At 45.1% G+C, this 24,843-nt stretch overlaps 2 protein-coding genes across 4 annotated transcripts in view; one reads left to right on the top strand and one right to left on the bottom strand.

Annotated features, from left to right (window-relative positions):
* SLC12A7 (solute carrier family 12 member 7) overlaps nucleotides 1-24,843 on the bottom strand; it is a 147,823-nt gene that overhangs the window by 89,602 nt on the left and 33,378 nt on the right. The window contains exon 1 of one of the 3 annotated variants that reach the window (XM_090039291.1): nucleotides 10,933-10,991. The exons of the other annotated variants lie outside the window; for them this stretch is intronic. Coding sequence (XP_089895417.1) covers nucleotides 10,933-10,972 — 40 coding nt within the window. The 5' untranslated portion in view covers nucleotides 10,973-10,991. Of the gene's footprint in view, nucleotides 1-10,932; nucleotides 10,992-24,843 lie in introns of those variants that run through there. 3 annotated transcript variants of the gene reach the window in all.
* LOC149868864 (uncharacterized) lies at nucleotides 18,493-24,036 on the top strand. Its single transcript, XM_090037168.1, has 3 exons — nucleotides 18,493-18,624; nucleotides 22,455-22,610; nucleotides 23,284-24,036. Exons 1-3 carry the CDS (start codon nucleotides 18,493-18,495, stop codon nucleotides 24,034-24,036), a joined length of 1,041 nt encoding a protein of 346 aa, XP_089893294.1.

Below are 24,843 nucleotides of genomic sequence, written 5' to 3'. Positions count from 1 at the left end.
GTTAGGCACCTCCTGCAGATAACATGAAGAGGGCAATATACCTCAATTGTCTCCCCACTGAGCGAGTACAAGAAGAAATTGGCTTCTATTCTACCCAGGAGAGCACACAAAACACCAACAGACTCTCCCTAAGCCTGAAGAAGGGTGTTTGTGCCCAAAAGCTTCCAAGCAACATTTTTTCCAACTTTTTAGTTGGTCTCATGAAAGGTATCACATCTACCCAAAGAACCCTGTCTGCTTATGTCCTTAGATCAACAACCCTAAAGCAAGTAAAAATCGGCACTCTGTCCTGTAGTCATGTCCAAGCAATTTAAGGCTTTAGACACTCACTGTGATGCCTGAATTCTATGCAGAGTTTAAAAATCACCAGATAATTTGCTCCCTGGTTTAGGCTTACCCCCAAGTTAGACATTGGCTTTAAAAACCTCTCAAAACATGGAAGGCTCACATTTCTTCTGATTCTCAGGTACAGAGTGGGCAGCTGGAGGGAAAAGGAGGAAGCAGGGGAGGATGTGCAAAGGACAGTCAGTTTAGCATTACCTAATATACCTCTGAACACTCTTACAATCAATATAAACATGTAACCAGGTTTTGAATTCTGCTACAAGTGCCTGCAATTCAAGATCTGCACTGACTGGTACTTTAGTCTCAAGACAGAATGTAAAGACATTAGTGAGAACACACAAAACTAAGTGATTTCATCAGTCTGAATCAGGGCAGTGGCCTATCAAGTCCAATACTCTGCTTTGACCATAGTTACTAGGAGAAGGTTCAGAAGGAAGCACAAGAAATCCCACACCGGTTTGATCTCACATCACATCTCAGTCATTACGTTAGGACTAGCTGTATGGAGCCAGGGATTAACTGCAGCTAACTGTCCCAGCTCATATTGTAATCTGAGCAGAGATAAAGGAGCAAAAGAGAAGGGATCTTTTGTTTCCTTTACATGTGGGCCATGGTATTTCAGGAGATCTCTGAAGAGGATTGGATTGTAAAAACAAAATCACATGTCAAAGTGCTCAAGTCATGAGAATGGCTGAGTTAAATCAGCCACTCCAGAAGATGTTCCACTAGATACATGATGCAATAGGGGGAAATAAAAGGAGAGCAGGCTTTATGCTGGTATGATATTCTGTTGTATATTCTCTGTGCCCTCTGAAACTGCCACCAGCAGTGCCAGTCCCCCATCTCCTATGCTGTACTATCATCCTGGGAACTTCCAGCTATCAGTGACAGGGGTGGGAGAGCAGGCTGGAGGAGGGAGTCATAAGACTGTACGCTAGGAACAAGAGATGATGTCCTGGAGAGAATCCCTCCAAGATGGAATAAAGCAGTGATTCTCAACTATGGTGCCATGGTGCCACGAGCCTTTTTAAGGTCATCACTCAATATTAGCATAGTTAGGTGCATAAACACTGGCAGGTGAGTCACAAGGTAAGCCACAGACTTCAAATAAGAATCCATCTGAGCAAGAAAACAATTTTGACCTGTTATAGTCTGAGATTTTGAAACAGGAGAATTACTCTATTATTTTTTCTATAGAAAAGCACAACTGAAAGCTAAGAGATGGCACTTTCCAAGGGGTACCTAGAGTTTAGAAAGTTTGAGAAGCACTAGAATAAAGGATACAAACCCAACACATCCCTGGAGATTTGTCTGGAGAAACAGACCAAGTGTGTGTGTTGGGGGGGGGAGGGAAGGGGCAAAATCTCACTATGCATGTTTCCAGTGTCTAACCTAAACACAGGCTTGACCTTGGCCACGTCCTCCCTCAGCCACCCCCACCTGTCAAACAAAAAAAACCCACACAAGTATAAATATTCTAGTGTACTTTGGATACTTCCTAAGCATGGTATGAAATCCCTCACATGGACTAAAGGCATTAAATCAAAGTAGGCAGAGTTACAGTTGTGTAGGAGACCAGGATGAGAGACAGTACCTAACTGTGTCCTCCAGTTCATTTGTTTTACCTCAACTACTTATTTCCTGTTTCTCAAAAGTTAGAGTACAGATGCCTTTACTAATCACGAAGAGCACAAAACATTACCAGTAAAGCTCAACCTTAACAAGGGTTACCTTGTGACTCAAGAAATTTCCACTGGATCTTGAGGAAGTAGAGATGGAGCATGACAAACTGGGAGCTGAGGAGTCTGAGAAGAGGGAGATTTGTTGGCTGGAGACGAGAACAAAAAATCTGCCTGGGAAAACCTCATCGCAACCAAGTGACCAGCTCTGCCTTCCTCCAAACTTCTCCACAGCACCAGTAAATGAACAAAACCTGAAAAAGTAGCTTTGAATCCTGCAATGCAAGTTCCACTCATTGTTATAAAGGTTCCACTCTTCACCCACCTTGTTTTCAGCACTGTCTGCATGTGCCATGCACCCAATATACTTCTTCCTATTCCAGTCTGCCTTCTGCTGCCCAGCAAGACAGTCCTAGCACACAACTGGCTGAGTCTAGCTGGAAGTCTTGTACTGGACTCTCTGGTGATATCCTCAGCGGCACAACTGATCCCTCCTACAACATCCCAGCTTCCAAACTGCATATCAGACCGCATATGCCAGATAAAAAAAATAAAAAAATAAAAAATGCCACCCATCCAAATGGTCCCAGATCAGGGCTTCGGGAGATGGTTAGAAGACTCCTATGTGGCAAACAAAGGGATAAAATGCACCCTGTTCAAACTCGCAGATGACACTAAGATATGGGGTGAAGTGCGCACGCTAGAAGGAAAAAATAGGCTGCAAATCTGATCTGGACAGGCAGATGAGAACAGGATGGGTTTCAACACTGACAAATGCAAGGTGATGCACCTGGGGAGGAAGAACCAGCACCATACCGACAGGCTGGGGAACTCCCTTTTCGTCAGTGCAGAGGCAGAACAGGATCTTGGAGTCATCACTGATGCCAAGATGAACATGGGCCAACTGTGGGGATGCAGTCAGGAAGGCCAACCATAACTTGTCATGCATCCACAAATGCATCTCAAGCAGGTCCAAGGAGATGATCCTCCCCCTCTATGTGACACTGGTCAGGCCGCAGTTGGAGTACTGTGTCCAGCTCTGGGCGCCGCACTTCAAGAGGGATGTGGACAGCATGGAGAGGGTCCAGAGGAGGGCCACTCACATGATCAGGGGGCAGCAGGGCAGGCCCTATGAAGAGAGGCTACAGGACCTGAACCTGTTCGGCCTCCACAAGAGAAGGCTGAGGGGGGATCTAGTGGCCTGTTACAAACTAGTTAGAGGGAACCAGAAGGCATTGGGAGAGTCCCTGTTCCCCCGAGCACTACCAGGAGCAACTAGAAATAACAGTCAAAAGCTGGCAGAGGGTACATTCAGATTAGACATCAGAAGGTGCTACTTCACGGTCAGGGCGGCTAGGATCTGGAACCAACTTCCAAGTGAAGTGGTGCTGGCTCCTACCCTGGGGGTCTTTAAGACAAGGCTAGACAATCACCTTGCTGGGGTCGTTTGACCCCAGTACTCTTTCCTGCCATGGCAGGGGGTCGGACTTGATGATCTGCTCAGGTCCCTTCCAACCCTACAAACTACGAAACTGGCTAATACTATTCATACATATTATGAAAAAGGTACAATGAAATCACTACTGTTCACAAGACACACAAAACTCCAAAGATCACAATTCAAATGAACAGTCCTTACATTCAAGAAACAATATTTATTCCTCCAAGACCCCATCTGAGTAGATTAGAAGTTGTACCACAAAAAAATTACCAGGAGAACAGTAGTCTCCATAAGTACTTAAGGCACCCCAAAAACCACTTGGGGAATACAGAAATTAGAGCAAACATATTTGTTAACTACTCCTAGGGATCATTTAATATTTGATCCTGAAGACAGTCCATGTTAAAATGTCACAATACAAGTTAAAACTAAGGCTCTGTTTCTGTATCAAAACTGTTTGGAGAATCTGAAATTTTTGTAAGCAGCTCATTTTGGTAGTGGCAGTAACTTTGGAATCCCCCAACCAAATTCCCCTAAATTAAAGCCACAGAACTCTTCTGTACATTTTAAGACCAGAGACATTAGATCACCTAATCTGACCTCCCTTTTACTTCAAGCCAGGGGACATTACCCAAAATCCACTGCACTAGGCCTCATATTTGGGGCTGAATCAAAGCATATCTGCCAGAAAGACAGCTGTTCTTGAAGTCATCAATAAACAGAATTCACAAGCTTGTTACAATGATTGAAACCTCACAATGACAACAGGAGGTGGGGAAAAAAAAAAGTCAGGAGAAGTAGAAACAGCATGCCATGGACTGAATCAAGATTCTGGAGCCACCCACCCCACACGGAAACGCATACCCAAGTTACAGCAGAGTTTGTTGATCTCAGATCCGCCTCATCAGCATTCTTCAGACCTGCAAATAAGACAATTGTAGAAGACTATTTTCTTTGACTGAGAGGGATTGCTAAAGAACAATGATTAATCTTACCTCTAAGATAAACCTCTAGTTTGAGTTAAAAAAAAGAAGAAAAAAAACCCCAAAAACTCCCAGCCATTGATGAGTCTCTGTGCCACCTTAGAGCTTTTTAGTACCTGGTATTTTCTCTCTGAAGGTTTTAATCCACTAATTAAGTCCCGCCTCTGTCTCTCTTGATAAACTAAAGAAGAATAAAGTTTCACACTGTATTTTCTTTAAGGCTCAAACTATTTTTAAATCAACCTTTTCTGTGTCATCTCTATCTTTCCAACATCTTTTTAAAGCATGTGCATTAAAACTGAATGCAGTATTCAAGGAGTAGCCTCACCAACATTGCATGAAGTGGTATAGTTGTCTATTATGCCCTCACATCCAAGGATCACATGTTTGCCACATCACTACACTGGGATTATCAGGCTGAAATTCTTGTCCAGTTTGACCCTAACTCCTTCCCCAGATTCTGTTTTCCTGAGATAGTCCTGGTTTTAGTTAGGTACGTCCTCCATTCTTTCCTCAGAGGTGCAGTCCTGCACCTGTACCGCATTAAACCTCATAGTGTTCAAGCAGAATGAGCTTAGAAATTCCCTGCCAAACTCTAGTTAGGTTCCTGTGGTGGCACGCAAATTTTCAAGTCAGTCTCACTAACCATTTAATTTCAGAACAATCAGAATATGACAAGAAGTTTCTCACTTGGGGAAGGAAGAGGGAATTCCCTTTGTGCCCAGTGGCTACACAGTTGCCCTTTTCTCTGTACAGTAGTTATAGCTCTGACCAGTACTGTTTTCAAAGCTTCTGCACATGTAGATTTTGGACTTTTGGAACATATTGAAGTATCTCTCAAAAAGCACTAGTGCAGTGCTCTATGGTGCAACTTCCAGAAGGAACCACTTTCCAGTGACCTGCTTAGGACAGACTACTGATGAAAAGCAAGAATAGAACTTGAATTCACAGTACACAGATGTGGCTCAGGTTCAATGGTAACAGCATTTCACTTTAGGCCAGTGTTCCTCAACCCATGGGTTGTGACCCAAAAGTGGGTTGCAAGAATATTTGAAAGGGTTGCAAACAAGCTTTAGAAATGGATCAATAAACTTTAAAAATGGATTCTCATTTAAAGGAGAAAAACACGTGGGAAATGGTGGCTTTTTTCTCACAGGCTGGCAGAGTTCCAGCCTGCAAAGAGCTGTTTGGGGGTCCCCATACAACCACCTCCCTGCACCACACACTGGAGGGCTGGGGGTGGGGAGAGCAGGTTGAGCGCCAGGGACATTGGGTTGGAACTCACCATGGATGTTTACAAATGGGTCCTGATACACAAAAAGGGCCGAGAACCACTGCTTTAGGCCACACTATTACTCTAATAGCAGGTTGCCTGCAAACACTGGCTTGCAGTCTCAGCCCTATGGTACATATACAAATGACTACCATTGCTGCGTTGCCATGGATTGAGCCAGATTACAGATCCAACACTCACCCTAAATAATTAACTTAAAATACTGATTCCCCAAAGGGGCAGTAAGTACTGGACACTGCAATTGATCATAAGTGGATGGTATCAGCTTGGGACCAGCTCAGAACCACAGCTTGAGCTGTTGTATATGCAACAAAAGTATTTATTCTCATTAAACTTAAAAAAAAAAAATCATTAGTTGTACTTTGGCAATTCTTGCTATATATATTTATCTCCGAGATACAGCAATCTTTGCTGAACAGCCCTTCCTGCCCCCCCTCTTTCTTTGTAGGCACTTTGCTTTCTCCTAATATTCTTTTATTTATTCAGTAAGGTCTAGACTAGAGCAGGGGTCAGAAACACCAAACATGCCAACATCTTGCAAGTTGAGGTTGCGGGTAAGTTGGAGGCAGACAGTGGGGAAGCCACAAGGGGCCTGATCCTTGTCGTGGGAGCACAGCCTCCTTCTCTGCCATCCATCCTGAAGCATACGTGCCGAGCAAAATGCTTTCATGTGCCACGCCCTGGTACCCGTGCTAGGGGTTGCCTACCCCTACTCTAGAGCCCTTCCCTACAAGTTCCTAATCCTTGCTTGGCATACAAATCCAAAAAAGGGATTTCTATAAATCACAGGTATAATGCCTCTCCAATTTGAGGATGCAGTCATGTACCTGAACCCCTCAAACATCAAAAAGATTTCACTGCCTGCTCTTGTTTTCAGTTTGCCTTTTTCAATTACAGACTCTCCCCATGCCTAAAGAAGGGTGTTTGTGCCCAAAAGCTTACAAAGAACATTTTCCAATGGTTTAGTTGGTTTAATAAAAGATATCACATTTACCCAAAGAGCCTAGGGAAGTGGTCCTTGCTCCTACCTTGAGTAAATTCAAAAAGAGGTTGGATGAACACCTGTCTGGGGTCATGTGATACCAGCATGTGCTCCAGCCAGTGGCGTGGGGTTAGACTAAATGATCTATTCAGGTCCCTTCCAACCCCTAACGACTTTAAAACTATGAAATCTTGTCTACTTATAGACCTACTTTCAACTTTCTAATTAAAACTGAGTCAAATTTGTGATCATTTACTTTAACGTTAATCTTTAATTGCAACTTTTATGGCAACTTCTCAACAGCTATCAATGGATAGTATTTTTGGAAGTAAAACAATTAATCAATTTCCTAGCTGGAAAATAAATAAATAAATAAATCAGTTAATTTAAGATCATCCCTGGTCACAGTAGTGCTGGTGATTATTGGGAGAGGAAGCCTAATTAAGTCTTTCACCATTACAATTCCTGGATACCTGCCTTTCACTTGTGAAAGTATTTTACATTTCTCAAGATTTTACTAGATTCATCATTGCAACTGCATTTCAGAATAGCAACAGTAACAAAAAATGCCATTTTGCACCATCTTCAACTGTTCAACAGAGTAGACTTTCCACTTGTTATGAGAAAATCTTATTTAGTTATTCATAAATAACCTGTACTTACTTAAAGCAGCGATTCTCAATCAAGAGAGCTACAGCACCTGAGGTGTCAATACCTACACACAGTTCACAAGGTAAACCCAAAGATTTCAAATAGAAGTCTATAGTGTCAGAAAACATTCTGACCTCTTGGGGTCCCTCCCAGTTTTTTTACAGCAAAAGAATTACTTTTTTTTTTTCCCCTTAGACAAGAGACAAGTGAAAGCAAAGGGTGCCCCGTGTCCAACATGATTGAGAATCACTGTTCTAGAATCAACACTACCAACTAACAGAGCTTAACCTGAATGTCACTTGCGAGCCTTCACTAAGGCACAGCAGAGCTGCACGGCCATTTGTTCAACACTCAGCCTTAGCCGTCAGTCCACTTCTTATGAAAAAAAATCAGCTCTCTCATTACCATCTATAAAAGCCCTTACTGACCCAGGTACCTCTCACACCAAACCTGCCATGTCAGTTACATCATTCCAGTTGAATGAAGTTATCTAGCCTTATAAATGAATCACAAAAGAAATCAGAAGCATGGTATTTTTAGTAACAGACTTTTGCTCCTGGAATTTGCTCCCACTGAAAACAGATCTAATGCCAGAGCCTGCTCATGTCTTTCTTTGCCCAGACTTTTCATTAACTCAAGGCTCTGAAATTCTAGGCATTTAACAAAAAAGCCCCCCAAAACACCTTATTAACTGGGTTTTCCTAGTTAGTACCATTCAAAGCAGTGGTGTTGTACTAAATTGTTATGTAGTCATATCCACTGCATGGGACTCATTCCTTACTTGAGAGAAAAGTGCACCAACATAATAACTCTTCTCTACCCCTTTATTTCCAGACCCCTCCCTGCCCCAGCTTGTGCTGCTGTAATTATTCTCCTGGAGAGGGTCAGTAAACTGCTGGGGGGGGGAAGCAATCACTCAAAAAACCCCAGGCTCTATATGAAAGTGAAGTCAGTAGTCACTTAAAATTAAGTGACTTGGCACCATCTGCCACTGCAAGGATACTGGTTCTTGCTAGACTTTCTACCTTAGATAAAGAATAGTCTGTATTTCTGTCAGTCTGAAAACAGAAAAACTAAGTCTTTTGAACTTGAAACTCTTGGTCCTTCCTCTTCTATAGCCTACCTCTGAGAGTTCTCACCTACACACATGCTTTAGCTGACACCTTTCTGCTTTCCATCTCATGTGCCAGTCTGTCATTCTAACATCTTTTTTTTCCCCAGAAGACCCCCAGCTGTCGCCTTAACCCAGGGGTGGGCAAAATGCAGCCTGAGGACCAGATGCAGCCCGCCAGGCCATTCTATCCAGCCCACAGGGCCCCTAAAAAAAAAAAATTATAAAATTAATATTAATCTGCCTTGGGCTGCCTGTTATGCAGCCCTCAATGGCCTGCCAAAAAACTCAGCAAGCGGCCCTCTGCCCAAAATAATTGCCCGCCCCCGTCTTAACCTGAACACACCTAAACCTGAGTTCTTGGTGTTCTCCCGAAAGCCCTCCTCTCACCACTCTCTCCATCGTACTGAACAGCACCACTGTCACCTCAGTTACTCAAGGTTGATTCTAGGTAACATCTTTGATTTGGTTCTCCATTATTTGCACATATTGAGCTTGTCTTAAAGTTTTGCCTCTCTCCCCCTCTCTCACATCTCTTTTTTTTTTTTTTTTTAAATCAGAGCTTTCCTTATTGTGCAGGGCAAACTTCTTATCCATATCCTCCTCATTTCATGTCTTAACTAATCTTGCCTTCACTTTTCTGGTCTTGCTCCACTCAAGTCTGCTCACATGCTGACCACACTATTCCCCATTTGACACTGACTCAACCTTTATTTCCACAATAAATAAAATGCTTCTTGTCCATAACTCAAGTTCCTTCAAAACTAACTCCACCTTACCTAGCTGAACAAAGTAATATACAAGTTCTCCCTTTGCAGAGAAAAAAGCTTTATGACAAAAACAAATTCCATATGGCTACCAACCTACCCTTCTCTAGGCTTGCCTCTAACCCATAAAATCCAACCTGATGACATGCCTATGCAAGTAGCAAGCTGTAAGCATTCCCCTCCTCATCTTTCTTTTACCAGCTCCTTTCCTCAAGCTTCAGTTATTAGACGATAAAATAAAACAATTTCAGAAGAGCTGTGTCAGCTCTTCAGCAGTGTCATTTGTTTATATGTTGTAGCCTCATCCACTATCATTACACCTTTTTGTGCTTTTTAGATCATGAGCCTTCCCAGACAAGGACTGTCTTTGTCTTTAATTACAGCCCCTAGTACAGTGGGGCCCCCCAACCCTGCCAGCAGCATTACCTTGACAAAAGCTAGAAACTTCTATTTAAGAGCACTGACAGGCATTGTTTGGATGAGGTATAAACTCATCAGCATGACTCAGATTTGTAATTTAAGGCAGTTTAGCTGAGGATACAGTTTCACAAGCAGTCCAAGAGATTTTTCTACCTTTTGTTTTTAAATATCACTCTATTCTGACCCTCAAAATAGTTTTCAAAGAGTCCTTGAATATGACCTTTCATAGCACCTTTCCATTGGGACAACTTCACTTCCTACATGCAATATATACAAGAGAGAGACTTTTGATTTTTGTTCAGATTCTAATTACTCATAAGGAAACACTATTTTGTTCACTTAATAACTGCTTTAAGCAAAACTTATGAAGTTGTTATACACCCATATCTCACTCCAATTTCTTCATTAGCAATTGGCTGCATTAACTTTCTCACCCTGACATTATACACTGTATATCTTTATGCAAAAAGAAAAGAGGATTAGGGCTTGTTCTATAACAAATTTACAGGAACCTATCTATTCCTGAAATAGATGTGTTTCTTCTTCATCATATTCCCCATGTATCTTCTGTTTTAAAAGCCATTAAAAACAAAAAATAAAAGCTAAAAATGTAGTTTAAAGCAAAATAAGGTGACATTAAGAGTCAGTTTAAACTCACAGCAACACTGCAATAGTATCTTCCTCATCATGCCTAGATTTTAAGAAAACTCACAGGTTTGTTCCAGAAAAAATGTATAGTAATTTTACAAGTAGCACATGCAAAAATGTGTTAGTTTAGGTATACTACAGTTAAGAGGTTTTAATAAACCCATGAAAATTAATCAAGTTACATTATTTTACAAAAATAATTCCAGGTAAACAAATATTTAAAAATAGCAGCCACTGCAAAACAAATTAATTTATCTTGCACTATTTATGTCACTGACGAGTGCTGTTTACTTAAATTATATGGAAAAGCAGAATGAGGCATCTTAAGCTGCCTCTCTCTAAGCCTTTTATGTAACAGAGGATTCTGATCCTGCATCACCCTATCTCGTCAGTACGCTAACTACAATTAAAAATTTAGTAATGTAAGAAATATTGTTATTAAACTCAAGTATAGTGTTGTTAGTATTGTTACTGAACTCCTGTAGAACATACCCCTGATGCTAAAAAAATTAAGAAGTCACCTCTACTCTGAAGAAGCTTCAATTAGACTTCCAACAAAAGTCAGAATAGCTGTCAAATATAAAACATTTGTATTTAAAGAACAGACTCACCCGAGCTTGCCCCACCTTCCTCATAATCTTGTTCATTCATAATAAAGAAAAAGCTGTTGGCTCTTCAGGTATGAAGCAACAAAACAACAGGAAGCTGATAGTTGCCCCCTCTCCGTTTTATGCGAGACCTCAAATCCTGTCTCTCAGTAGTAGTGGATTAATCCCAGGCAAGGCATCCAGGCTTCATGCAGTTTAAAGTATGCCTATGTCACAAAGCCAAGCTGCACTGCAGCTGCAGCTCTCTCCAAACACAGTTAAGCTGTAGGATCTTCAGTGACAAATACTACGCTCAGTGGAAAGGGCAGAGCCTAAACACCCAGTTTCTCCAAGTAGGAAGACAATCTGTCTCCAACTCTGTTTTCACCCCCAAAAATTCAATTTTAGGACATTTCTACTGAGCAAATGTCTATCTTTCTGTTTATGCGCAATGAGCAAAGTTAATCCAGGAGCTAATGTTATGGAACAGTTATCATCATAAATATTAGGTTTAAGAGCCACAGTAGCTAAAAATTATAGATATACAATATAGACAGACGCATTAAATTTGTTTTCTGTAACCAACTTTTATATGGACATTATGCACTAAAAATGTAACAGTATTAGCCTCAAAAATGTTCTTTAACAATGCCAGTGTACTAGCATAAAAATAATAAAATTAAAAAAAACCTGCAGCTGCATTTTTCACTGAATTTAACGTTGTTTAATTATTAAATATTAATTCTCCTTTGTGATTGCTATTTGTCTATTTGCAGGTTTTGTAATTTTCCCTGTGAAGTCATTTTGCATGTATTAAATACTCAATAACATTAAGCAGCTTAGGACAGCCTGTTGTGATGTTATTACTTTGCACAGGTTAATTCCTACGGTCAAGTTAGACTGAAATACTAAATCCAGCTCTTTTTATAAGACAAAATCACCATGAACCCCATATACAGTACAACAGTTCCACCGATAATAAAATTTACTTCAAAAGCTTTTAAATGAAACTTCAGATTCACTTACAATCACCTTGAATATGAAACACCATGAAAATATGGTACATCTGAAGTTTGACAAAGTTGAAATCTAAGACAGCTGATAAGAATACATAAGAGTACAGCCAAAGAGACTCCACAGGGTAAAACAAGAAGTCACTAACTACAATATAGATGCTAAATGATGCCTTTGAAAGCAGGAAAACTGAACCAGGCAGGTCATATGCCACACTTACACATGGAGAACTTTGTTTGTAAGCCAAAAGGAAAAGAAAAAAAAGGAAGTCAGCAATTTAACTGATCTGTTTTTTGCCTTTGCCTGGGAACTTTTGCATCAATTAGAAAATATATCCACTTCGTCATTTCCCACTTTCTGAACAACTCTAACTTGACACGTGGTTAAAGAAAAGTGAGGAAAAAAAGCCCCACACATCTCAAATGTCTACCCTTCTGAGTCATACAAATATGAAGGAGGAACTTAGGTCACAGCATACCTGCATGCCTCCATTTCACACTACAAAGTACGCTGTAAAATACAATGTAAGTGTTACATTACAGCAGCATTTCAAATCTTTCTGGCGTTGCCATGGCATGTGCATACCTATAGTAGGGCATATATTGGACTGAAATGCATTCAAGTGTTATACTCCAGAGGGAGGGGAGGATGGAGGCTGAACCCAGTTAGTCTGACAAATAATCACACTCTTCCTAATACCTACATGAAAACATTTCCAGGTTTCATTGTCCAAATTGTCTTTGGAAGTCTACTGGATTAGATTGCATGCAGTTACAGTGCAAAAAGCTTTTTCACAGGAGCTGCCAGAGAAAATGTTTGTGAGATGGCAGGAAAAAAAAGCGTTAACTCTTTTACTAATGTGGGTATCACAAAGCACTAACTTGAGCTCCTTTCCTCATTTTCCCCACAAAGTATCATCAAAATTCAGAGCTTGTCCTGCTCTACAACAGTGACTGGTACCTAGACCAAGAAATCTAATGTATGACCTAAAAGCTCCCTGGTAAAGATTAGAAGTGACAACCTGCCTCCTCAGGTACACTGGAGCTTTGTACTTTAGGGCTGAGGTACATCTGGTGTGGGAGACTAAACTTTCTTGGGAGCTGGGCTAAGAACGTGGAATAAAACTTTCTTGGGAACAAAGATCCTCACAAACCTCACCAAGTATGAAGTCCACGTCTATGATTTTGTCTTTCTTCAGTATTAGAAAGATAGCAATATACACAAAAAGGAATCTTATCAAAACAACCCCCCCCCCATAATTCAAGAAGCTCATGCCACAGAAAAGACAGAAAGAAGGAGACTAACAAGAAAGCCACATTACATATGCCAGTCATGTCACCACACACTCTACCAGAAGGTACTCTGACACCATAATGACGTGTGTCATACAAGATCCTGGAAAACAATGTGATTATGCTTCTTATACACCAAATATTTACAGCTCAGGAATTTAAGGGATAAATGTCAATTGCAGCTGAACAAACATTTTATTTACTCCAGATATTATGACTGAGGACTATGGTTCTCATAGGACCCCTACTTTTTATTTTATTCCTATGTACAATCAAGCAGTTGGTTTCAGCATATGCAAAGCATATGCAGAAACCTTCATGTTTGAGGGAAAGAGAAGGTCTCTTGATTGTCTGACAAATATTCTATGGACCTCAATTTCGACTAGGGTTCAAGGCACTACAACTGCATACAGAACAAAAGTTCCGAACCACTTTTCTCGTCTCCCAGTTCACAAAACAGTAAAGCAGACCTCTCCAAAAGTTGCATCATTCCTGTCTTTTTATATTTGTATACAAGACCAACGACACCCTGTCAGATTCTTATTTCATATATTATGATCTCAAAAATCATAGAAAGGCTCCTTGTTTATCAGACAAACGCCATTTAAAATGGACAAAATAGGGAGGGGAAAAAACAAAAAGTTCAAGCTCAAGTTGACTTTATAATCCATTTATTTTTTACTTCTTCCATTTCCTTCTGTTTGGACAGTGAACACAGATTGATCAGTTTCACAAAGAAACTGGATTTAAAAAAAACAAAGTTAAAAACAATTTTATTTTTTCCCCCCACAAATAAGGTTCTTTAAAGCTGCCAGACGCCAAGTGGAGAAACCAGCAGTGAAATATATCATTTTGTAAAACTTAAAGCGCAGAGTCAAGCACCTCGTGTTTAAATATAGTCAAATACAAGGTCACACATTAAACAAAAGTCTAAGAATAGGTCATATCAACAGGCTAGGAGACTATATCTTTTCAGAATCTTTACTTTATAGGATAGAAAATTCCTGTGATAACCTTGGGAGCTCCAAGTGCAAAGCTATGGCTACAGGAAGGTAATGCAATCCTTGACATCAAGCTCAAGTATGGACAGAAGAACTCAAGCTCAAGTAGGGAAAGGAGAGGATTGCTGAAGGAATAACCGCTCTCAATTCAAGAAGAATGTTGACAGCCTGGACAAGGTTTATAAAGGAAGGTACAAGAACAATATGAAGTCTGAAAATCATTCTTTAAAAATTAGATATTGAAGAAGGAGCTCATGCTCCTTAGTTCCTGCAGAAGGTGGAAGCTAAGAGGTAAACTGATCCCCGGTAAATAGGTATCTATTAATAGGATCATAGGAGAGTAGGACTGGAAGGGAATTTAAAAGATCATGTAGTCTAGCCCCCTGCTCAAGGCAGGATCATCCCTGACTAAACCATCCCATGGTTAAGTTACATAAGATCATAAAACTGCAATATCTATAAACCATCACTGAATCTCTCTACTAGTGAGTGCACCCTGAAGCAAGGATCAAACAGATTCAGTGGAGATAAACAACATTACAAAAAAATGGCAAGAGACACCAAAAGGGTGCTTGCTGTCATGCTCCTAGTCCCAGAATCCAAGAAGCCATGGGCTCACCTTCACAAGAAGCTATGCCAAGGTCCACCTTTACATCATGTCTCTGAGCATACCTTAAATGCTGGGGGCCAAGCAGGTCCAGGGAGGTGATCCTCCCCCTCTATGCAGCACTGGTCAGGCCGCAGCTGGAGTACTGCGTCCAGCTCTGGGCGCCACACTTCAAGAGGGATGTGGACAACATGGAGAGGGTCCAGAGGAGGGCCACTCGCATGATCGGGGGCAGCAGGGCAGGCCCTACAAGGACAGGCTACAGGACCTGAACCTGTTCAGCCTCCACAAGAGAAGGCTGAGGGGGGATCTAGTGGCCTGTTACAAACTAGTCAGAGGGGACCAGCAAGCATTGAGGGAGTCCCTGTTCCCCCGAGCACTACTAGGAGTGACTAGAAATAACACACAGTCACAAGCTGGCAGAGGGTAAATTCACATTAGACATCAGGAGACGCTACTTCACTGTCAGGGCGGCTAGGATCTGGAACCAACTTCCAAGAGAAGTGGTGCTGGCTCCTACCCTGGGGGTCTTTAAGACAAGGCTAGACGAACACCTTGCTGGGGTCGTCTGACCCAGTACTCTTTCCTGCCATGGCAGGGGGTCGGACTTGATGATCTGCTCAGGTCCCTTCTGACCCTAGAAACTATGAAACTATGAAGAATCCCTGTGGAATAAGGGGCAGGCATTTGTTAAAATTTTACCTTAGACTACTATAATCGCTCCTTCTGAACTCAAGGGGGGGGGGGAGGGGAGGAAAGGAAAAACACCACCACCATTGGTCTCGGGAAATTGATAAAGGGTGTGTGTGTGGGGGGGGGGTGAACTAGCAAAAACTGTTTCTCTTGCAATTATTCCACTGAAAGCTATGCAGATACCAGTCTCCAGGGGAACAAACTTTTGAAAACAGGCTACAATTCCTGAATCTAGTGCAACAATTTCAATGGCTCAAAAAGCAGGTGGAATAAACCTGCAAAACACAAAACAAGCAGTGCCACGCTCTCCAACAGAAGCTAGTGGACCACATCCATCATTTTAAAAAAAATTTGCATGATTATAATCAATCAATCTGCTCACAGCCATTTTCTAAAATCTAATAACTTCCTTTCATGATTTCTGATGAGAAGCTTATGGGAAACTTCAGCCATGCCTAATCTGGAAGGAGAGAAAAAAAAAAAAAGTTCCTCAGCCAGAGAGGTACCATAGAATTTTGCTTCAAAAATTCAGTGTACAGTGTCAGCACTTCACAAAGAAAGAAAAATATATTTACTAAGTCCAAGAGAAGAACTCTACACAGATTCATCATTTCACACTTGACTTCCCCCTGCCTAAAACAGCACTCAACAAGCCAAATTGCCATGCAACCTTATTATAGCAAGCCCCCATTGGGCCAAGAGAAAAAGTTCATTAAAAAGAGGACATTCATTATAAAGAGGCAGCCAATTAGCTGCATCAATATTAATAAAAAAGGTTCCTTCATTAAAATAATTAAAAGCAGCAGTTTAATATGGGCTTGTTTTCATAGTCTCTCAAATGCACTAAGAATTTCCACATGGATTTAAGACAAGCCATTCTCTTATCTATTTACAATGGAATTACGTGGACTCCTTTGCTGTCAATGAATCATCAGAAACAGGTGTCCTTCCAAGTAACAGAATATTACAACACACAAAAACAAAACAAAAAAAGTCTTTCCACAGGACTTATATGGATAATGCTGTAGTTTAGTACAAGAGCTCAGTTAAATGGCAGCAGATATATTCATAAAAAACACCACTTCTAAAACGGGATGATAGTTCATCGTATTCACAAACTTTTTAAAATTAGTTGCCAGTACATTTGTGTGAATAAAAATATGTTTTTGTAAATTTTTATAGAGCAAATATTACTGCTCCAAAAGCATTTTGTAATTCATAGATTGTAAGGGGCTTGAAGGAACCTTGCAAAATCATCAGCTCCAGCCCCCTGAACTAGTAAGGAAAGACAACTGGTGTCAGGTAACCCAAGCAAGGTGACCATCCAGTCTCTTCTTGAAGATTTCCAGGGTAGGTGACTGCACCACCTCTGGAGGGAGTTTTTCACAGTCTGGACACCCTAACTGTTAGGAAGTTTTTCCTAGCATTAACCCTGAAATGGTCTTACAGGAGTTTGTAGCCATTACTCCCCATTTCCCCCCCAAGGGTGCCCTGGTGAACAGTTGTTCACTGAGCCCTTAATGTATTCCCTCATTGTAGGAGCTTACCACTACAAGTCCCCTTCTCAGCCATCTCTTTTTTAGGCTGAAGAGGCCCAAGTCCCTGAGCCTTTCGTTGTATGGCTTGCCTTGCAAGTCTTTGATCCTATGAGTGGCTCTTCTCTGGACTCTCTCAAGCTTTCTATGTCCTTGCTGACCCGCAGTGCCTATATCAGGATGCAGTACTCCAGCTGCAGGTTCATCAATCCTGAGCAGAGCAGAAGAATCACTTCCTTGGTTTTGCTTGAGATGCATCGGTTGATACATGCCAGAATATTATTTGCCCTACTGGCTGCGGCATTCACTGACGGCTCATGCTCATACCATGGTCTATCATCACCCCTAGGTCTCTTTCAGTTATGGTGCTAGTCAGTTTGGCACCTCTGAGCTGGTAGGTATGTTAGGGATTGTCTGCCCCCAGATAGAGCACCAGAGATTGGGACCAGGAACTGGAGTGAGCGCACGCATGCTGAAAGTGCACATGTGCCCTCAACACACTCACCCAAGACCAGCACTAGCGGCAGAGGCGACAGCAGCTGAAAGGTAAGCAGGGCAAGGGAGTGGGCGCAGCTGCAGCGGATCCAGAGGGAAAGCCCCCGGATCCCAATTAGCAAGCAGCAGGGAGCTGCACTCCCAAGCCATGCACAAACTGAGGGCACAAACAGGCACGCTCTGTAAGGGTGTGCCGGCATTTGCACTGGCGTTCATGCAAAAAGTGGGCAAGCAGGAGGAGCCAAGTCAGAGGCACTGACAGGGGAGAGAGGAAGACATTTCACTCTACAGTAATGGTGAGTACACAGCAGAGTGCCAGGGCCCTGCCCAGAGGGAGCCCGCAGGGGGGCTAGAGCCAACCTCCCCCCTGTCTGTGGGGACTGCCTGGCAGGGGTGGCGGAGTGGGAGTTCCCTCGCCTATCCCACATGTGCCCACCTTCAGGCCTTGGAGAAGCAGGTAAGGGAGCTCCAATCCAAGGTCAGCAGGCTGGGGGGGGGGGGGGGGGGAGAGAAAAATCAGGGCTGCCGAAGATGAAACTGATGGATACTTTCATTTTCTGCAGGGTCAGGAGCCTAATGGAGAAGTCCCCCGGGAGAGACCTGCCACAGCGGTATGGCAGACGGTTGACTGAAGAGCCAGGGCTACTCATGCTACCTGTGTCAGCTCCCCAGGTACAGTTGGGGAACAGGTACAAGGCCCTGGCAGCCATGGAGGAGACGGTAGGAGAGGATGCCTCCAGAGGCACGGTGCAGACTGAGCAATGCTGGAACAACAAGAGGAAGAGACACCAGGTCCTTGTCATCGGCAACTCCATCCCGAGAGGAATGGAGGGCCCATCTGTCACCCTGACCCCATGGCACATGAGATTTGTTGCCTGCCTGGAGCTCGGATTCAAGACATCATGGAGATGATCCCGGACCTCATCTGACCCTCTGATCAATACCCCATGGTCCTCATCCGCGTGGGAACGAATGACGCGGCCAGGGGCAATCCAGACCACATCACGAATTACTACAAGGGTCTGGAGGCCAAGGTCAAGGAGACGGGGGCACAGGTGGTTTACTCCTCTATTCCTCCAGTAAGCAGATGGTGCCACAAGGCGTGCATTAGTGAGGTCAACTGGTGGCTTCAGAGCGGCGTTACCAGGCGGATCTTGGGTTCTTGGACCAAGAACCACATTTACACACAGAGGACATGCTCAGGCGGGATGGGCTTCTCCCCAAAAGGTAAACGTGTTTTTTCTTCCAGACTGGCTGATCTCCTACAGCGAGCTTTAAAACTACGTTTGTTGGGGGACAGGTCAGGATGGAGTCAGAGGAGGGGCAAAATGAGGCACTCTGGGTAAGAATGCAAGGGGGCATGGGGAAAGGGACTTGATAGTAAGCAGCTACTACAGGCCACCTTACCATGGCTCAAAGGCATCCAAGAATGCCTTGAGGGCAAAAAAGGAGACATACAAATAGTGGAAGCAAGGGGCCATCACCAAGGAGGATTACACCTCCGTTGCTCATGACTGCAGGGAGGCTGTTAGGAAGGTCAAGGCAGAGATGGAGCTAAGGCTAGGGACCAGAGTTAGGGATAACAAAAAGTCCTTTTTCAAATGCACAGGGAATAAGGTGGCACCAGGTAACGTGCAGCCTCTACAGGCTTGGCAATCTGGTGACTGCAGCAAATGAAAAAGCTGACCTCCTTAACAAGTTCTTTCCCTCCATATTTCTGAACAGGGACCAGGACATCTTCCCCACTAGGATTACAGATGGACCCGGGGAGGCACTGCCATGCCTAGGGTCAGGGATGACCTAGTTAAGGAACTTTTGGAGGGGCTGGACATGTTTAAATCAGTAAGAATTGGCAGGGGTCATAGTGGGGCCCCTGACATGGCTGTATGAGCACTCATGGGGGGCTCTGGCCAGGTACCAGAGGATTGGAAAAGGGCCAATGTGGGCCCCATTTACAAGAAGGGGAGGAAGGAGGACCCTAGCAATTATAGGCCAGTCAGTCTTACCTCAGTCCTTCAAAAGACCTTTGAGAAAATTATCAAGGAGCACATCTGCAAGGGCCCAGAAGGAGAGGTAATGCTCAGGGCCAACCAACATGGGTTCACTGAGGGCAGATCCTGCCTGACTAACCCAGTTTCCTTTTATGATCAGGTCACAAAGTCCCTGGACGAGGGCATCGAGGTAGATGGCGTCTTCCTGGACTTTAAGAAGGCCTTTGACATGGTTTCTCACCACATTCTCTCAAAAAAAAACTAGGCAATTGCGGCATCAATGCCTACACAGTCAGATGGGTGGCAAATTGGCTAGACGGTCACATCCAGAAAGTGGCAGTGGATGGTTCGTTTTTGACCTGGATGGATGAGAGCAGTGGAGCCCCCACAGGGCTTGGTCCTGGGCCCTGTACTATTCAACATCTTTATCACCAATCTGGACATGGGTGTGGTAAGCATACTGTCCAAATTCACTGATGACACTAAGATGTGGGGAAAGGTAGGCACGCTGGAGGGGAGGAACAGAATCGAGCTAGATCTAGACAAATTACAGAGGTGAGCAGATGAGAATAGGATGGTATTCAACACAGAAAAATGCAGGGTGCTGCATGTAGGGAGCAGGAACCAGCAACACACCTATTGGCCAGGGAACACCCTTCTTGTCAACACGGTGGCAGAAAATGATCTTGGAGTCATTGTTGACTCCAGGATGAACATGAGCTGCCAATGTGAGGAAGCGGTCAGTAAGGCTAACTGCACCTTGCCATGCATCTACAGATACATCACAAGCTGGTCCAGGGAGGTGATCCTTCCCATCTATGCAGCGTTGTTCAGGCCACAGTTGGAGTACTCCATCCAGTTCTGGGCACTGCACTTCAAGAGGAGATGTGGCTAGCATTGAGAGGGTCCAGAGGAGGGCCACTTGCATAGCTAAGGGGCAGCTGGTCAGGCCCTACAAAGAGAGGCTAAAGAGACTGAACCTATTCAGCCTCCACAAGAGAGGGCCGAGAGGGAATCTAGTATCCGTTTACAAACTCACCGGGGGGGGGGGGGCAAGCAGAAGTCAGGTGAGACAGTGTTCCCCTGGGCACCATCCGGGGTTACTAGGAATAATGGCCACAGATTGTTAGAAAGAAGGTTCAGGCTGGACATCAGGAAGCATTACTTCACGGTTAGGGCTGCCAGGCTCTGGAATGGACTCCCAAGGGAGGTGCTGCTCTCACCTACTTTGGGGGGGGGGGGGGGGGTCTTCAAGAGGAGGCTAGACAGATATTTGGCTGGATGTTATGACCCCAGCACTCGTTCCTGCCCAGGGCAGGAGGTCAGACCCGATGATCTGTTTAGGTCCCTTCCAACCCCAAGCAGTATGATAAGAGCATGTCACACTTCTCAATGTTGAACTTAATCTGCTTCTGATCTGCCCAACTTGTCAGCCTGTATCTGCAGCCTATCTTCAAGCATGACCACGCTCCCCCATAACTTGACATCATCCATAAACTTGGTCAGTGAGCTCTTCACCCCCACATCCAAATCATTGATAAAGATGTTGAAAAGCACTAAACCAAGCACTGATCGCACTGGCCACTTTGCCAGGACAACACAGATCCATTCATTAGAACTCTCAGGGTCCTACCCCACAGCCAACTTCCTACCCACCTGACTATTGAATAGTTAAGCCTGCAATCCTCCAACCCCGTGAAAACATCATGGGATACCAGATTAAAGGCCTTTTGGACATCTAGGTATACAACGTTGACCTCCTCTGTCGTATTTAAGTATCAAGTTACCTGATCATAGAAGAAGGAGATGAGATTGGCAAGACAAGACCTGTGCACTGGCTGTCGTTCAGAATCCTACCTTCTGCAAGCATATTGCACATAGTCTCCTTGATGAATTTTTCCATGATTTTCCCTGGCATAGGCTAATTGGCCTAACTTCTATAGTTGCCCGGGTCCTCTCTCCTCCCCTTCTTGAAGATGGGCACATTGGCCCTTTTCCAGTCTTCAGGAACCTCCCCCAAGCGCCACGAGTTTTGAAAGAGTTTCTCCAGAGGTCTCACAATGACTTCAGCCAGCTTCTTCAGCACTCGTGGATGAACTTTATCCAGTTCTGCTGACTTCTACATGTCTAACTTTCCTAAGTGATCATGCGCTAGCTCAACATCAACAGTAGGAAGGTAGTCATTCCCACCATGCCCATTCTGAACCTTATCTACTATGATTTCCCTCTTAGTCTGGTGAAATACTGAAGCAAAAAAGTAGTCATTCAGGAGTTCAGTTTTCTCCTGCGTATTAGTAACCAACTGTCCTGAGTTATGCAATGGCCCCACACTTCCATTTGTTTTCCTCCTTTTCCCTACATATATCTAAAGAGGAACCTCTTATCATCCTTGAGTTCTGTAGCTAGTTTATATTCAGTCTTTAAAGCCAACATTTTCAGAGCCAAAGTTGCATCTTATTCTACATGAGCGAGATTTTCAAAAATCAGGATTTTTACCTGAAACTGACAGAAAAAAAAAAAAATCACCAAAAAAAAAAATATTACTGATATCAAACCACATAGCCTTCCCAAATCATGAATTGCTTGTGTGTAGTGCTAAATTTGGTTACATTGATGACAGCCATTCTTCACTGGGGATGATATCTGAAGGGAAGTGGGGCATTGTTCAGCACCAGGTAACCTTCTGAAATCAGTTTCAACTTTACACCACTTGATTTGATGCCATGCCACTGAACAAGTTCACTGCATTGCCCATCTCCCTAGAGAACATCTCTCCAAACTTCCTTGGACACTTTCGTTAAGAAAGCAGACAAGACTCCAGAAAAACCTGCAGCCAAGGCTCCTGAGAAGACTCCAGCCAAGAGCCCTTCAAAAAGTCCAGCAAAGTCACCTCAAAGAAGTCCTTCCAAAACTTGGAGGTCAGGAGCAGTGGGGAGAAGAGGGACACAGGCGCACGTGTGTCCTTCCCACACGTGTGCCTCCTTTCTGGACCCGGAGCGGAGGAGAGTGCAGCAGTAGCAGCGGCGGCGGCGAGCGGAGCAGCTGAGGGGGCAGCAGCAGCTGATCCCCCTAAGGTAAGTGGGGCTGAGGGACCGAGGGGCCGGCGCAGCTGAGCCGGATCCGGAGGGGAAGCCCCCCGGGTCCCTCTTAGCCGAGCCGGTAGGGAGCCGCGCTCCCAAGCCGCGCAAACAGAGCGCGCAAACAGAGCGCGCAAACAGAGCGCGCAAACAGAGCGCGCAAACAGAGCGCGCAAACAGAGCGCGCAAACAGAGCGCGCAAACAGAGCGCGCAGAGCGCGCAAACAGAGCGCGCAAACAGAGCGCGCAAACAGAGCGCGCAAACAGAGCGCGCAAACAGAGCGCGCAAACAGAGCGCGCTGGCGGGCGAGCGGGCGGGGCCCAGAGGCTGACCCCTGCTCTGCTAGTAAGGGCAGCAACTCCTGCGATGGTGTCGACACGGAGTTCTGCCAGGGCCCCTGCCCGGGGGGCGCGGCCTTCCCGGGGCTTGTCCGAGGCCTCCACCCAGACGGAGCCCTCGGGGGGGCTGCCGTCCTCCAACCCCCTGGCCTGCAGGAACTGCCCGGCAAGGTCTGGGGGGGCAGGGACTGGGGACTCCTGCACCTGTCCTGTAGGTATCCGCCTTAGGACCCTGGAGGAGCAGGTGCAGGAGCTCCTGGAGGAGGTTAGCAGGCTGAGGGGAATCCGTGAGGCAGAGGAGGAAATTGATAGGTATTTTCTTTCTCTGCAGGGTGGTACGACAGAGGAGAGGGCAGCCCGGGATGAGCCCTCCACTGCTGAGTGGCAGACGGTCTCCCGCGCCAGGGCTATTAACCATGTTGCGGCACCAGTTCCTCCTGTCCATCTGGAGAACAGATATGAGGCCCTGGCAGCCCTGGAGGAGGAGGGAACAGTGGAAGATTCCAGGGAGGAGACTCTGCGCACACAATGTCCTGTGCGGGCGGCGGGAGTCAAGAGGCCTAAGAGGAGGAAGCGTCGCGTCATCGTGATTGGTGACTCCATCCTGAGAGGTACGGAGGGCCCCATCTGTCGCCAGGATCCCTCAGCACGTGAGGTCTACTGCCTGCCCGGAGCGAAGATTCAGGATGTGAAGGGGATGCTCCAGCCCATCATCCAGCCCACCGATTATTACCCCATGGTCCTCGTCCATGTGGGTACTAACGATGCGGCCAGGAGAGCCCCCGATCACCTGATGGAGGACTACCATGCTCTGGGAGGCGTGCTGAGGGAGATGGGCGCACAGGCGGTCTTCTCTTCCATCCTGCCAGTGAGCGGTCGAGGCAGACGTCACGAGATGTGCATAGCGGAGACCAACTGGAGGCTACAGGAATGGTGCTTCGAGGCGGGCTTTGGCTTCCTCAGCCATGACCGGCACATCGTGATGAGAGACATGCTGGGATGGGATGGGCTCCACCTTTCCCCTAAAGGTAAGCGTGTGTTCTCTTCCAGGTTGGTGAACCTCCTTCGGCAGGCTTTAAACTAGGCTCGTCGGAGGAGGGGGAAGATGAGGGCGGAGGAGATGATGAACTACCAGGCCCAGCAACAGCCAGCGAGCCCAGACCAATGGTCAAAAGGGAGAAACAGGTAAGCGATGGGGGACGGGGCATTGCTGAGACTAGGGGGTCAGTGGGCACAACCGTTGGAGGCCTCAAATGCCTCTACACGAATGCTCGAAGTATGGGGAAGAAGCAGGAGGAACTCGCCCTCCTCCTAGCTGTCACCAGCCCTGACATAGTAGGGATCACAGAAACGTGGTGGGACTCATCGCATGACTGGGCGGTGAGTGTCAAGGGCTATAGGCTGTACAGGAGGGACAGGATAGGAAGGAAAGGTGGAGGAGTAGCACTCTACATCAAGGAGGAATATACTTCCTCGTTAATTAGCAAGGGGGCAGAGGGGGGGCACTCTGAGGTGCTCTGGGTTAGAGTAAAAGGCAGTCCAGGGGAGAGAGACTTAACGGTGGGAGTCTACTATAGACCTCCCAACCAGGGAGAAGAGCTCGACCAGGAATTCTTAGGTCAGCTCACAGAGGCAGTGAGGGCTAAGGATGTGGTCATCATGGGGGACCTGAACTTCCCAGACATCTGCTGGGAGGAGCAGTCAGCCAAGTCTGATCGCTCACGTCGGTTCTTAGCCAGAGTGCAGGACCTCCATCTAACCCAGGAGGTGCACAGTCCCACCAGGGGAGACGCCTTGTTGGACCTGGTGCTGGCCACGGGTGATGACCTGGTGAGGGGGCTGCGGGTGATGGGCCACCTGGGAGACAGTGATCATCGCTTGCTGGAATTCA

This window comes from Crocodylus siamensis, chromosome 3, assembly GCF_052110815.1.
Source record: "Crocodylus siamensis isolate JL-2025a chromosome 3, ASM5211081v1, whole genome shotgun sequence".
Lineage (NCBI taxonomy): Eukaryota > Metazoa > Chordata > Crocodylia > Crocodylidae > Crocodylus > Crocodylus siamensis.
Note: the sequence above shows the minus strand (reverse complement) of the source record. Positions and strands in the feature narration are given on the sequence as shown.

What these genes read in the sequence shown, in the direction of transcription:
- LOC149868864 (XM_090037168.1), top strand. Translation starts at nt 18,493, where the DNA reads ATGGTCCTCATCCGCGTGGGAACGAATGACGCGGCCAGGGGCAATCCA. An exon ending in TTTACTCCTCTATTCCTCCA is followed by an intron (nt 18,625 to 22,454) that starts GTAAGCAGATGG and finishes CAAAACTTGGAG; the next exon opens with GTCAGGAGCAGTGGGGAGAA. An exon ending in CAGCAGCTGATCCCCCTAAG is followed by an intron (nt 22,611 to 23,283) that starts GTAAGTGGGGCT and finishes CTTTCTCTGCAG; the next exon opens with GGTGGTACGACAGAGGAGAG.